The sequence below is a fragment of the Colobus angolensis genome, unplaced genomic scaffold (genome assembly GCF_000951035.1).
Source record: "Colobus angolensis palliatus isolate OR3802 unplaced genomic scaffold, Cang.pa_1.0 Scaffold439, whole genome shotgun sequence".
Taxonomy (NCBI): Eukaryota; Metazoa; Chordata; class Mammalia; order Primates; family Cercopithecidae; genus Colobus; species Colobus angolensis.
In genome coordinates, this window is record NW_012117810.1 from 162,061 (window position 1) to 176,455 (window position 14,395).

General features: G+C 35.0%; 1 protein-coding gene across 1 annotated transcript; it reads left to right on the forward strand.

Annotated features, from left to right (window-relative positions):
* Positions 1–7,405: 7,405 nt before the first annotated feature.
* On the forward strand, positions 7,406–9,645 carry LOC105522599 (olfactory receptor 10R2-like). Its single transcript, XM_011957155.1, has one exon. It carries the CDS (start codon positions 7,406–7,408, stop codon positions 8,345–8,347), a length of 942 nt encoding a protein of 313 aa, XP_011812545.1. The 3' UTR covers positions 8,348–9,645.
* Positions 9,646–14,395: the final 4,750 nt, after the last annotated feature.

Genomic DNA, 14,395 nt, shown 5'->3' on the forward strand with positions numbered 1-14,395 from the left:
TAGGTTGTGAGTCAGTTTCTCTCCATGTGGCCCTTTCCATGGGGTTCTATAAACTTTCTCACACCATCATGACTGGTTTCAAAGACTAAATGTTCCAAGAAACAGAAAGAGGAAGCTGCTAGTCTTTTAAGGCATAATACCAGCAGGTTGTCTGCTCCTGACACCCAAAAAGACAACGACGTGATGGGCACAGGATAATAGCAATGGACATTCCCTTTAGAAAAAGGAGGAAATTAGACACATCACAGTCATTTGTCCATAGAAATTCTCAAATTCATCTGGACACACGTTGCCAGTCCTATTTTCTGGGAATGAATTCCATGACTCTTAGATCTAACCTGTGATGCCATTTCCCCACTTTCTGATCATCCTTTTTTATCCACAAGACATAGCTACAATTTGCAGACATGTCGTTTCTCAGTCTGGTACCTCCATGGAAGAAGTTGAGGGTCCAAAGCTCTATTCATTTCTGTTTGCTCTGTAGTCTTTAGCACATGTTGATAGAATGCCTTTTTTAAAACTTGTTGAGTTTCTTACGTTTCAATCTATAAATTAATTCCATTAGATAAAAGTCACACCCATATTCATTTCTTTATTATGGGTCACTTGTGAGGTAGTAGTATTAATAACTGCTGTATGGCAATTCCCTTAAGATTCTTAAAAAGACTTATTGTTTAACTTTAAGGATTCAGGTCCTTAGGATATTTATAAATGTTGTTGGGTATAGCTTAAAATATTTCTGAGTTCTAACAAAAGGTATTACAACTACATTCTTAAGATGTTTACCCTGAGGCATTGGTTTCCTGATAGCACCTTGGATTGGCTTTCTTTCTCGAAGCCATTTTGTGCTTGAGAGTCTTTGCTGAGAGAGACTGTGCATGAGAAACATCTTTATTTGCAAACCCAAGTTTTATTTCTTTCTGTTTCCTCTAAATTCTCAGAAACTTAAGAAACTCAAAAAAATTATGTACTTTTTAATTGACAAATAATAATTGCACATATTCTTTAGGTACATAGCAATATTTTGATACGAATAATGTATAGGGATCAGATCAAGGTAATTAGCATATCATCGTCTCAAACATTTATCATTTCTTTGTGTTGGAAATGTTCAATGCCCTCCTTCTGGTAATTTGAATCTATATATTATTTTTAACTATATTCATCCTACAGTGGTATAGAGCACTGTAACTTATTCCTTTATCTAGCTATAATTTTGTATCCCTTTAGCAAATCTCCACCTATCCTTCTCCTTTTCTACTCTTCCCTTCCTCTAGTATCCTGCTTTCTACTCTCTTCATATTTTATCATTGATTGGTATTTTCTATAATCTTCCTAGAAATTTCACCAGGAAGATAATGAGATTACTAAATAGTCTATTTTCCAGGCTGTAGCATGTGGCCCTGCTGCCAAACTTTCCAGCAATGGATAGTAAATATCCATGTTTTACCAACTCTAATAACAGTTTCCTCTCTGTCCTTCAAACATTTTTCTCTCTGTGCTTCAAAGCCTTACCAAAAATTGCCTCATGATCCTTTCACCTTTTAGTAAGAGACTTCTTAAGCCCTTATGGATTATCTATACCACCAATTGTAAAATTAATGCCAAATGTTTTAAATGTTGATTATAACAGCTCCCTGCCTTTAGACACCAAATTCTGTTCTCATTATTTACTGCTGCATAATCAACTATCTACAACTTTAGTTACCTAAATGAGCCATAATTATTTTGCACACAAGTCTGTAATTTTGGTAGGACTCAGTAGGGACAGCTGGAATCTGTTCTTTGTGGCATCAGGTTGAATGATTCAACTGGAGCTGAAGGATTTACCTTTAAGATTGCTCACTCATGTGCCTGTTTTATTCATGTTGGCTACTGGCTCTTTTCTCAGCTGGGGCTATTGACCAGGAGCCTTGGTTTCTTTCCATACCTTTCCATATTCTCCAAGGGCTGCTTGGGCTTCCTCAAAACATGGTTGCCAGGGTACAAAAGTGGATGATTCAACACACAATAAATAGCAGCTACTAGACTTTAGAGACAAGGGTTAATAAATGGATATAGTCTTACATTTATTGTAATTTATTGGTCAAAGTAGTCACTCATCCTTTATGGATTCAGGGGAAGGAAGAAGCCACCAAAAGTTCCCGTCTGGGTTAATCACTTGGTCTTTTCTCTTACTTTCTCATCCCTGCAGCATCTTTTTTTAAAAAATTAATTTAATTTAAAGTTCTGGGATCCATGTGCAGGATGTGCAGGTTTGTTATATAGGTAAACATGTGCCATGATGGTTTGCTGCACCCATCAACTCATCACCCAGATGCATTAGCTATTTATTCTGATGCTCTCCCTTCCTCCACCCCCGCACCAAAGGCCCCAGTATGTGTTATTCCCCTCACTGTGTCCATGTATGCTTACTGTCAGCTCTGACTTATAAGTGAGAACATGAGGGACATGACTTACACAAGAGCAGTTCTCATGAGTACCTAACAGAGATGTCCATGTGTGTCTAGCATTTGACCCATTTCCAGCCCAAGTGGATGGACTCACTGTCAGAAAGAATCGATATATGAGCTGAAATGGGGAGAAAGCTGACGGGTTTTGTGAAAACCTGCATGAAGTCACTATCACATTTTTCTCTATAACCCAAACTGTATTCATATACTGAGGAAATATTTACCAAATTCACATTATATTCCAGAAGCAAACCTGTTTCTAATGTATCTGAAAGATTCTGCCATTCTAATATTATGTCCTCTGTTCTTTATATTTTCCTCTCTTCTAGTTTTCAGAAATAGGAACGTGTAGAGGCATAAAAAAGAATACTTTTTCTTCAACTTCAGAATGAAACTCTAGAGGCACTATGTAGGGAAATTCAAAAGAGATGGTTTCGTTGATGTATATTTTAACAAATGGTACCTGGAGAACCTCCACATCTCTGACTCCTTAGAGAATTTCTAAGAGGAAGTCAATGAATCCCCATGAATAATAGGGCTTTTCCTTTGGTCAATGAATTCTCATAGCATATTATCATGGTTCCACACAGTAATTAGAAAAATTATGGACACGTATTGGGCACAATGTGTTAATTACTCCCTGTGGAGGTGGCGAGCTCACTTACCAACCAAGGCGTTGAGACCATGGTTAATGTAAAAAGGAAAAGCCATTGATGACACCCATTGAGGCATTACCTAAAGTACCCATGGAGAAAGGGCACAGGTAACATTTTTCTGTGGAGTAATGCTGTTTTCTTATTTTGGTCTTGGGAGTTCCTGAAAGATGAAGAAGAACCCTGAGGCATCATGACAGGGAAGACAATTTTGGCAAATTTCACCTAGCAACCCTTTACAGAAGTTTCTAGGAGATGCCTGAGAATGAATAAACTGGCAGGTTACAAAGCACCAGAACTCTGATTTGAAGAAAAGTAAATTTTAATTTTTGTTTAGAGAACTTGATTTTTTTATTAAGAAGCCCAGTGACAGTCATTTATTTGTATTTCAAATTTAAAAATTGTTGAGTTTTTCCCATGAGCTAGTGATCTGTTTATCCCTAGTTATTAGTAATGAGAAATCGAAATTGTGGCCAAATGACAGAAAGAAAAGCTGAATAGTGAAAAAAATAACGACAAAAATTGAGACCAAGGCCAAGACAAAGGCGGAGACCCAGGATAAGTCTTGATTATTTCATAGGGTGGTGGTAGCATTAGTCTTAGAAAGGAAGAATAAAAAAATTACAGTAAACATACAATGTATGAGGAACACAGAAATGTTTCTCACTTAAGAGGTACATAATAGTGCCTCTTAAGGAAACCAAGTTACTACAAAATAAACTAATTAGAATTATTATTAATTCATTAATAGACATTTATTTATTCCTCAAGTATCTATATCTCATTTATTTAAATATTGGATAAAGTTGAAGATACAAAGGGAATAAGATGAGGCATTTATCCTTGAGGCTCTTAATTCTATTGGAGAGACCAATAGGAAAAAAAATTAGGTATAACATGTTGAGTATTTTGATGAAGACATACTAGACAAGCTTTAGATTACTAAGAAGGGAACAGCAGACCCTCCCTAGACATATTGGAGAAAGTTCAATGATTGATGACTCTAAATATGTGAGGAATGAGTGGGCCATACATGAAGGGGAAATCATTTTGGAAGCTGAGATATCTCTCTCTCTCTCTCTCTCTCTCTCTCTCCCCCCCCTCAGTGGAATCTTGAGACACAAGGGCATATAAAGGAAACTGTAAATATTTCGGTACAATTCCTGTGTGATGAAAACTTAGAGGATTAGATTGTAGATGTACGTGGGACAGAGAATCAGCTGTCCTATGATTCAGCTTAAGGAATTCTGACTTTACCTATAGATGATGAAGAGGTACTAAGCAGCATAATGTGAAAATATCAATTCACAATTTCTACTTGTTAAGAAGGTGACCTAGTTACTCTGTTTTTCTTCTTTTCTTTTCTCCCTCTTTCTCATTTTTCCAACCTTTTCTTTTAGCCTGTGATGCCTTCCCTTCCAAACTCTTGTCACCATCTCCTATTTACCAGTTATTTTAAGCAGTATCCTAGACTGAGTTAAGTAAAACTAACTAAGTGAAAGATTTCCATATAAATTTTATTTTTCACTATTAGTTTCCACATAGGTTCCAAGGATGAGTTTGAAAGAACAGATGATTGATGGGGTAGGAGTTATAGAGTAGATATTGAGTAATATGACCTTACTTTTCTTTCAGATGCATCAACTTTCTTTGCATACTTTGTCACTATTAATACTAGGGATGAGCCTGTAAGTGAGAAAACACTCCAAGAAAGGATATATGGAAAGTGGAAAGGCATAGATGATGTCTCAGGAAGAATGTTAGTGAGGACTCTCTTTTGGTCAAATGCATGGTGCATATTCTTTATTTATAAAGTTTAGAGATAAGGCCATTCAAAAATATATTGAGATAGAAAATAAAACTCTTGGTTCTCATCCCATTTCAAAATTTTATTAAACATTTGCCTAAGCAAAACAGCAAATATTGATAGCAATTTAGTTATTTGTAAAGGACTTCAAGCCCCCAAATCAAGTGTTTCTAAAATTAAAATAAAAAGTTTAGCTAGTGAGATAATGGAGGAGACTGTTTGATAATCAGAAATTATAAATAAGATAGCAACATTTTTACGGGATTTTTTGCTCTGCATTCAGAGAATAATGTCAGAGAGATTTTTCATCCTAAAATGTTGAAGCACAGTGTTAATATTACAGGCTAGATTAATATCAAGGTAACAAGTTTTAAAAATCCCTGGAATCAAATATCATCTACTTGAGAGTTTTGAAATGATTTAGAGAATAAAGTGATATCATTGGTCACTGATCTTTTTTCAACAGGTTTTGAAGCACTTAGTATATGTTGGGCATCATTGTATGTGTTCAAGATGCAGTTTCTGTTATCTGGTAAGTTATAGTTTGTAGAGTCAAAGACAGTCTTATAATAGTAGTTTGTGGCAAAGCAAGTAATATGCTAGTGATCACTCACGAAATCCAGAAAAAATGGTGCAGCATGATTAGGAAGCTGTAGGAAGAATTCTACGAGTAAAGTCATTTTAGATGAAAAGTAAAAGGAGACCACAAAATTAGAAGCAGAAAAACAATAAGTATAAAGCAGAGACTATTTCCACATATAGAGAGTAGTATGAAAAATGAGTTGGTTGTGTAAAAATTCTTACTGCTGAAGTACATATGAAGGAATCTATAATGGCAATTATGAGTGAAAAGGTGAAACTGGGAAAAGTGTGAAAGACCTAGAATATTTTACAGATAATTGAGAGTCAGTTGGTTTGGTAATATGATGGGATTTGTTCTATAGAAAGAATTCTGCTGCTATTATGGAGGATTACTCAGAGTGGAAGAGAGAATTTGGGCAGTTCACTTATAACACTGTAGTCCAGACAAGGGATAATTACTTGCAAAATATAAGAATGAATCCTAAAAGTGAACAAAAATAGGTTGAATGTGGAGGATTAGAAAAATGGTGAGTTTAAACATGTCTCAGAAATTTACAGCTTAGATGGCTTAAGAGTATTTGTTGAGATACAGAATCTAGATAAAAGAACACATTTAGGCAAGAGGTAGAACAGAATAAGAATGTTTTGATTAAAATGTATATAATTCAGCACCAGCAATGATAAATATGTTGGAGGCCTTAAGGAAGGTATCTGAGCCCACTTGTTCAGAAATTTAGAGACAGCTCTTTGGAATGACAGCCTTTTGGGCCTCCAAGTCAGGTACAGGATAGGACATAAAACAATGGGCAACAAGTGAATGCTGAAGCAAAACTAAATGATTCTAGCCATGTCTTTTCTGTAAGGAGAAATCAGCTCTATAATCCTGTAAGAGTTCATAGAGTAATCAAAAAGCCAGTCCTAAAACAATAGCAATAGTTCAAAACCAATTTATTTGTAACAAATGAATGCATAAAAATTGGTTATATAATTAGTTGTAAAAGGGAACTGTGCTCTTTAAGTTACGCAAAGATCAATGGATGTTTCTCTAGATAGAGAAGGTGTTAAAAACTGGTGCAGAAAGGTGAATTATCAGACATTGGTGCTATTGCTTGTTCATGCTATCCCTTATTGACATATGTATCAGTAATCAGGATAAAAGTGTGACCGTTGAAAATAAGAATTAATATAGATAAAGGATTTTATAACATTAGATTACAAGAATCCTCTCTAGTCTGCAGGGAATATATTCCAAGACTCCAGTGGATGTCTGAAACTGAATAATACTGAACCCTAAATATACTATGAATTTTTTCTATAATACATGCCCATGACAAAGCTTAATTTATAAATTAGGCATAGCAGGATATTAACAACAATAACTAATAATAAAATAGATCAACAATAACATTATATCAGCATCACTACTCTTGCACTTTGGAGTCATTATTAAGGAAAATAAAGGTTACTTAAGCACAAGCTTGGTGATACCATGACAGCTGATCTGATAACTGGACGGCTTCTAAATGACTAATGAGTAAATAGCATGTACAGTCTGGATACACTGCACTTAAGGGATGATTCTTATCCTGGGCAGGAAGGAGCAAGATAGTCTCCAAGTTGGGGACCTAACAGATAGGCTTTATTTGAGCAAATAACTGTACCCTTCATGTGTACGTTTGTCCCCAGATTCACTGCTAAAATCAACAGCAGAAAAATAGCAGTTTGAATGCACATCAATTTAGAAGAACTTCTGGTTAAATTCATAATTCTTTTTTCTCTCCCATGCTTGTTGTTTCTCATTCAAACAAGACTGGCTTAGCTACTCTATTAGTGTAAGTATTCCTGAATTTTAAGTTCCAAGGATCTCTGGACCTGATCATATTGACTTTATTCTGTGGGATCAACTCTTCATGGCCAATTCCTCCTCTGTCACTGAGTTCTTACTGCTGGGCTTCTCCAGCCTTGGGGAATTGCAGCTTGCCCTCTTTGTGGTCTTTCTCTGCCTCTATTTGATTATTTTGAGTGGAAACATCATCATCATCTCGGTCATTCATTTGGATCACAGCCTCCACACACCCATGTACTTCTTTCTAGGTATTCTTTCTATCTCAGAAATCTTCTACACAATTGTTATTCTGCCCAAGATGCTTATCAACTTATTCTCTGTACTCAGGACACTCTCCTTTGTGAGTTGTGCCACCCAGATGTTCTTCTTCCTTGGTTTTGCTGTCACTAACTGTCTGCTTCTGGGGGTGATGGGTTATGATCGTTATGCTGCCATCTGCCAGCCTTTGCAATACGCTGTTCTCATGAGCTGGAGAGTATGTGGACAACTGGTAGCAACTTGTATTATTAGTGGCTTCCTAATATCTCTGGTGGGAACAACTTTGGTCTTTAGCCTCCCTTTCTGTGGCTCCAACAAGGTCAACCACTACTTTTGTGATATTTCACCAGTTATCCGTCTCGCCTGTGCTGACAGCTACATCAATGAACTGGTCATCTTCATCTTCGGGGTCTTGGTGCTTGTTGTGCCCTTGATATTTATCTGCATTTCTTATGGCTTCATTGTCTGCACCATTCTGAAGATCCCATCAGCTGAAGGCAAACAAAAAGCCTTCTCCACTTGTGCATCCCATCTCATTGTAGTCATTGTCCATTATGTTTGTGCTTCCTTTGTCTACTTGCGACCCTCAGCCAAATATACTTCGGACAAAGATAGGCTGGTGACAGTAACCTATACCATCATCACTCCACTGTTGAACCCTATGGTATACAGCTTCAGGAACAAAGATGTGCAGCTGGCTATTCAGAAACTGATTGGAAAGTCTGTGTTTTCTCTTAAGACTCTATAATCAGGATACTTTCAAACAGTAGGGACACCATTAGACCAATTGTGTCACGATTATTTAAATCATGAGATTATCTAGTCTATTTATTCTAACTGTGAGGCCTTGGATTGTTTCACATTTGGGGCCTATATGTTCTATGTAAAGCAGAGATACCAATATTTTCTTCCTGGAGTCATTGTAATTAAGAGAGATTACAAAATATCTGGCAATAGAGTATAACTCTCCTCCTCTTTCCTTTCTTCCTCTGGATTTAAAGTCCTCAAAAAGGTCTTAGCAACCATCATTTTTTGCCCTATATTTGTCTTGTTTGACAAAAATGTCTGATTGCACTCTGTTTAAGGTTATGTCCAGCTTAAAATGAGGTGTCGAGGCCTGAAGGTGGCTTAGATCTAGTGGTATGATATGGCAGGGAAAACTGTACTATATGGGTAATTAGATGATTTAAAACTGGACACTGGTTAGGTCATGACTAAAGTTTTGACTCTTCTCTGAATCTAAATTCTAATACATGGAAAGTAGGGATAATGTAATTTTCCTGTTCTACATTTTGGAGGTTTTATTTGTATCTTATAAATAGTATAAAAGAAAGTGTAAAAGCAGTGCAAAATGTGAAACTACATACAAAGTAGAACTCATATCAAGCAAGTTTTGCATAACTGAGAGGATTTTAGTTCTTTCAAGTTCTTCAAAACAGGTATTTTGGAATGGCTTTTCTGACTGCTCCTTTGAACCACTTCTTACATAACATAGAAGTTATGCTACGTAACATAGAAGTTATGCTACATAATGGAATGGAAAACAATATTCAATCATTCTGTCCCATCTCGGGCTAAAGGTGTTGACATGGCTTTCCACACTGAATTTATTATGAAGAGAAAGCTACCCAGTTTCAAATTTATCATGGGAATATATAAGATTTGAGAGAGAAGTACTTTGGTGATCATCTGGTCCAATCTCTCACCTGTACAGAAATTTCTTCATCTAAGGGAAACCCTACTCCACTGATTGGGCATCAACGACCTTACAAAATGTGTGTTCCCATTGCACTCAGGTCTTACTATTATTCCCTCTCATTTCAGCTGATGTTTGCCTCTGTTTTCACCCATTCTATCTCTTGTGTCATACAGTAAGTCGAGTCCTGGTTCCCAGATGTTTGAGACAGTTATGATGACAATCTGAATGTTTTCTATAACTTATGTGACCTGAGTTTCAGATGCCTCTCTATCCTGGGTGCAGTTCTCTAGCTATGGTGTAGATTATCAGTATTCTTTTAAAATAATAATAAATAAAACTGAAGTTCATATTTCATGTGCAGCCTCTTTTTTCTGGGGTATAATATAACTGTATTCTTTCCTGTTAACCTTATTTAGATTTTCAAACTAAAATGTGTCAAATCACAAATAATGTTTTCTTATATTTAAAAACTATAACCTCTGTTCCTATTTCTATCTTCCTTTTCCATTTTTTGGCCTAAGTATTTTTATTTATTTTCATTTTACTTCATTTCATTTTCATAGTTAAATAATTAAGGCATTTCAAGTACAACATTGGTTATTGCCATTGTTTTCTTCTGTTCTTTTTTTTTTTCCCAAATGGTTTATATTTCTCATTTATTGACCAAATGTTATTTAGGAATGGAATGTTTATGCATTATAGTTATATTCATGCTGATATTTAAATAACTTCTGTTATTTATTTCTAGTTTAGTTTTGTGTTGTGGGAGAATGTGATTGACAGTTCTATTTTTACAAATTATTATGTTTTATTAATGGTTTCTTATGAATTATGCTCAGTGAAGCACACTCATTTAAGTTAAAATTTTGGTATGTGTAGATGTTATATTTATTTTATGAATTAAATTTAATTAAACTATTTTAGTACACTATATTGTTATTGGTGTGTATATGACCTGTCATGGTTTCATAGTGCTGAATTAAAATGCTTTGCTGCATTTTAGAGCTTACTAGAGTTTTATTACACTTCTAACAACATTGATGTTGAATTTTGTTGTGAAATCTTTTATTACATACCAAATACATCTCTTGGGATTTAACATGTATTTCTACCTATAAATGCACTAAAATAATAGCAGGTGTATTAAAAAATACATATAAGCCATCATCAAGAAGGTAAACAGGAGAGAACACAGGGGAGACATCAAAACAATTATAGAAGCAAAAATAAAAAAGATGATTGACATGGTTGTAAGAGAAAGAGAGAAAGTTGAAAACACACCTGCAAAACGGGGAAGCCAACCAGTTCACAATGTCTAACTGTATCTGGATATTCTTGTCAAAATTGGGTCACCCAGATGATATTGGGAGGAGTAAGATTGGTTTACTATCTGAATAAGGAACTCAAATTCTCCATCAGTGCTTCTCAAATCATCTGCAGTAAAGAACCAGTTTCTTTTTACATTTCATAGAAGGCCAATACTTCAGTAAGATACGATAAAAATCAACTACTAGAAAAAAGAAATGAAAAGCATCTGAGCTATTCTATACTCTGTTCCAAAAAAATGTGTCTGATTGTGTGCTTGTATGTCTCAGTAATATCAAATTTTATAATAGTTGCTTACCACTGGTAAGTAACAAAAATGTAATGTAGTTTCTATATCTGTCTCATTACAAGCCGATAACAATAAGCTCATAGATCAGCACTAGACCGCCGACTCCCACTGGAGTAACATCGCTTTGTATCTGTTGCATGCCAGGTTAACATTGGAGGTTAACTTTTATGGCAGTTAAACTAAGGACTTCTGATTTCAAACACTTGGTAGAACAGAGGCAAATGTAAGGGGCTGTACTTCAAGCAGAGGATTAAATGTGAGTGGTTTCATACTATGAGGCACCACCAGCCTCTTTCCCAACACTCAGACCCCAGATTGACAACCAATCTTATACCTTTCACTTAGGTAGCAGGAGTGTTTCTTTCTGGAGAAGGTAATGAGAAGTTAGGAGTAATTTCAACAAAATGAATAGCATTGCTTTGGCTGACTTCTGTGTAGGAGCCCACCAGTTCACAAGGTCTACCCATGTGTAGAGAGCTTCAAACAGGCTTTTTAGTGCTGTGGTCTGGAATATATTTGAACATCCAAGAGTTATCAGACATTTGAAGAAAGTTTTAACATGAAACACAGATACCTAAAGATAAGAGAGAATCCCCTGGGGGATATACAGGAAATGCATAGAATCAAAAAAAGTTGATATCTTCATATAAAATATATTGGAACCATGAAAGAAGAACAGTATATCATGTACACTTTTTAATTAAAACACAAACACACAGAAAAGTGCACAAATTATAATGAACACATCAATTAATTATCACAAAGTGAATATGAACAGGTCAAAAAATATAATCTTCCAAACACTTCATTACCCACTACCTATTCTCCAACAGAAACAACATTCATGGCTTCTAATATCATGCATTAGTATTTTCATGCCTTCACACTTTATAACAATATATTTACAGAGCTATATTCCCTAGTATTATTATTTTCTTTTACTCCAGTTTCTCTTTTTGTATCTTTTTCTGTTATAGCCTTATCCATCAAGTTTATTGTCCTATGTTCCTCCAAGTTTAACCTTCATTTATGAAATAATTTTTCTTTCATTTCCAACTGCTTCCTAATCTATCCCCTCTCCTTTCAAAACTTCTTCTCTTCTATTCACTCTTGACTGAGTTTATGATTCTGATCTTTGCTATTATTTTGTATTTTCTATGACTTCTTTAATTTCTTTGACCTCATTTTGAAATATTTAGTTAGAGTTTTCAGAGATTTTGAAGTCATATCTTCCTGGCTATTGCAAGTTGTGTTCCCTAGGAAGCATATTCTGAGATTGCTTGACATATAGAATATTTGTTAATAAATACATGTATTTATACAGATTAACACCTGTGGAATATGGGGGGAAGTATTGGGTACAGAGAGAGGTCACGCCGAATGCACTCCTAGTGACAACCTCAGCTGACCCAACAGTGAGCTCCGTAGCTGGAATGACCATTCAGAGGCGTCCTGAGCTGGGCCACAATGGTCAGGGCTTTATTAATCTGCATAATTTTGTTTGGGTGTAGCCTGCTCTACGAAGCCTGTTACTTTGGACAAGGTGCCTGTGTTGCTGACACAATGACTAAGTTGACAGCTAAAGTCTGCCTACTGACAGAGCTACCATCAGTTGGGGAGCAACAAGTCCTTTATTTGAAGGAGAACCTGGGCAGGGTATCTTGGTTTTCACTCTGTAGGTGCGCAGCTATTCTCTATAGTAATGTTGCACTGCTGAAGATTTTTTTTTCTCATAATAACTTCATATGAAATACAGGCATGATCTCTTTTCCTGAACTAATGTTTAGTGAGATTAGTTTTCATGTACTCTTGTGAGGGGAGGCTAGTATTCCTAGTTTTGCAGCTGTTGAGCTCCCTCTTGTGTTGTCATCAGAAAGTATTCAACTGTTAATTGGAACCTCTAAACATTGTTTGTTTTAGTTAATAGCAAATCAGCCAATGACTTTTCAAGTTATTACCACTGGCAGTTGTTTTTTGTTGTTCTTGTTGTTCTCCCGATATTAGTGCTTCCAGAAGCTGTTCTTTTGCTCTTCTTTGTTTATCATCATTTCTAATACTATACTTAGAGTTCCTTGTGTGTATTTTGTTAATTAGGTTTTTAAAAAACATGGTCATGAGGGTTTTTAATTTCCCTTTTACATTCACTTTTTTCCTTATTTTTAATTAAGGAAGAGTTTACATTTAAAAATTTAAGTATTTTAAGTATCAGTTATTTGAGGTTTTACAAATACATTCACCCATTTAACCACCCCACCAATCAAGAAATATGATATTTTTATCACATCCAAAAGTTATCTCATGCGAATTTCCAGATGACTCCTTACCCAGAGACAACACAGAATTTGATTTTTATCAATATAGTTCAGTTTACACTTCTTGAATTTGAGATACATATAATATTATAGTATGTACTCTTGTGTGTCTAACCTCTTTCAGAAAACCTAATGCTTATGAGATTCATCTATCTTACTGCATATAAAATAATTTGTCTTTTTATTGATGTATTCACCTGAATGGATATGCAAAAACGTATTTATTCATTTATCTGTTGATAGACATTTGGTTCATTCTAATTATTGGCTGTTGTAAATAAACCTGCCATGAAAATGTTTTGAACAAATCTTCTGTGGACATTAGTCCTCTCTCTTAGATGTTTAGCAGTAGCACTTCTGGGGTCATAAGATAGGTATACATTTAACTCTATAATGTGATTCCCAAAACTTTCCTACCAGCTGCTTCACATTTTCTCCAACTTTTGGCACTGCCTGTTTTATTTTCCTGTATTTTTAATATATTAGTAATTCTAGTGAGGGTAAGTAGTACCTCATTTAGTTGTATTTTGTATTAGCCTGATATCTAATTATGTTGAACATTCTTTTATCATTTGCCTATTGACTATTCATTTGTTTTTAGTAAATTGCCTTTGTCTTCTGCTCATAAGATTATTTTAAAATTATTGAATCCTATTATTTATATGTTCTGAATTAAGTTTGTTTGGAACACATATGTGCTACGAATATTCTCCCCAAGTCTGTGACTTCCATTTCTATTATTTAAGTAGTGTCTTTTAATGAGGGAAAGTTTTATAGAATTTTGATTAATTAAATTTAAAATTGTTTTATTTTATATTTAGTACTTCTTGTGTCTTGTCTAACAAACATTTGCCTAAACTGAAATCAAAGAAACATTCCCTTATATTTGCACCTAGATCTTTATAGTATTAGCTCGTAAGTGTGGTGCAGGTTCATTTGTTTATGTTTTATGTCTTAATCAAATATATTGAGACATAACTTATATACAATAAAAGACACAAATTTTAAGTGTATATTTTGATGTTTTGACATATATGTAGAAACAAGCAACCACCACCATGATCAAGATATAGAACAATTCTTTGCATGTAAGACAGAAACAAAGGGTTATCAATGACAGTTTCTATCCTACATCAGGCTCAGCCTCCAATGTGTTTCTGCATTATATTT

Bases quoted from the DNA above. Each gene is read 5' to 3' on its own strand.
- LOC105522599 (XM_011957155.1), top strand. From the start codon at position 7,406: ATGGCCAATTCCTCCTCTGTCACTGAGTTCTTACTGCTGGGCTTCTCC.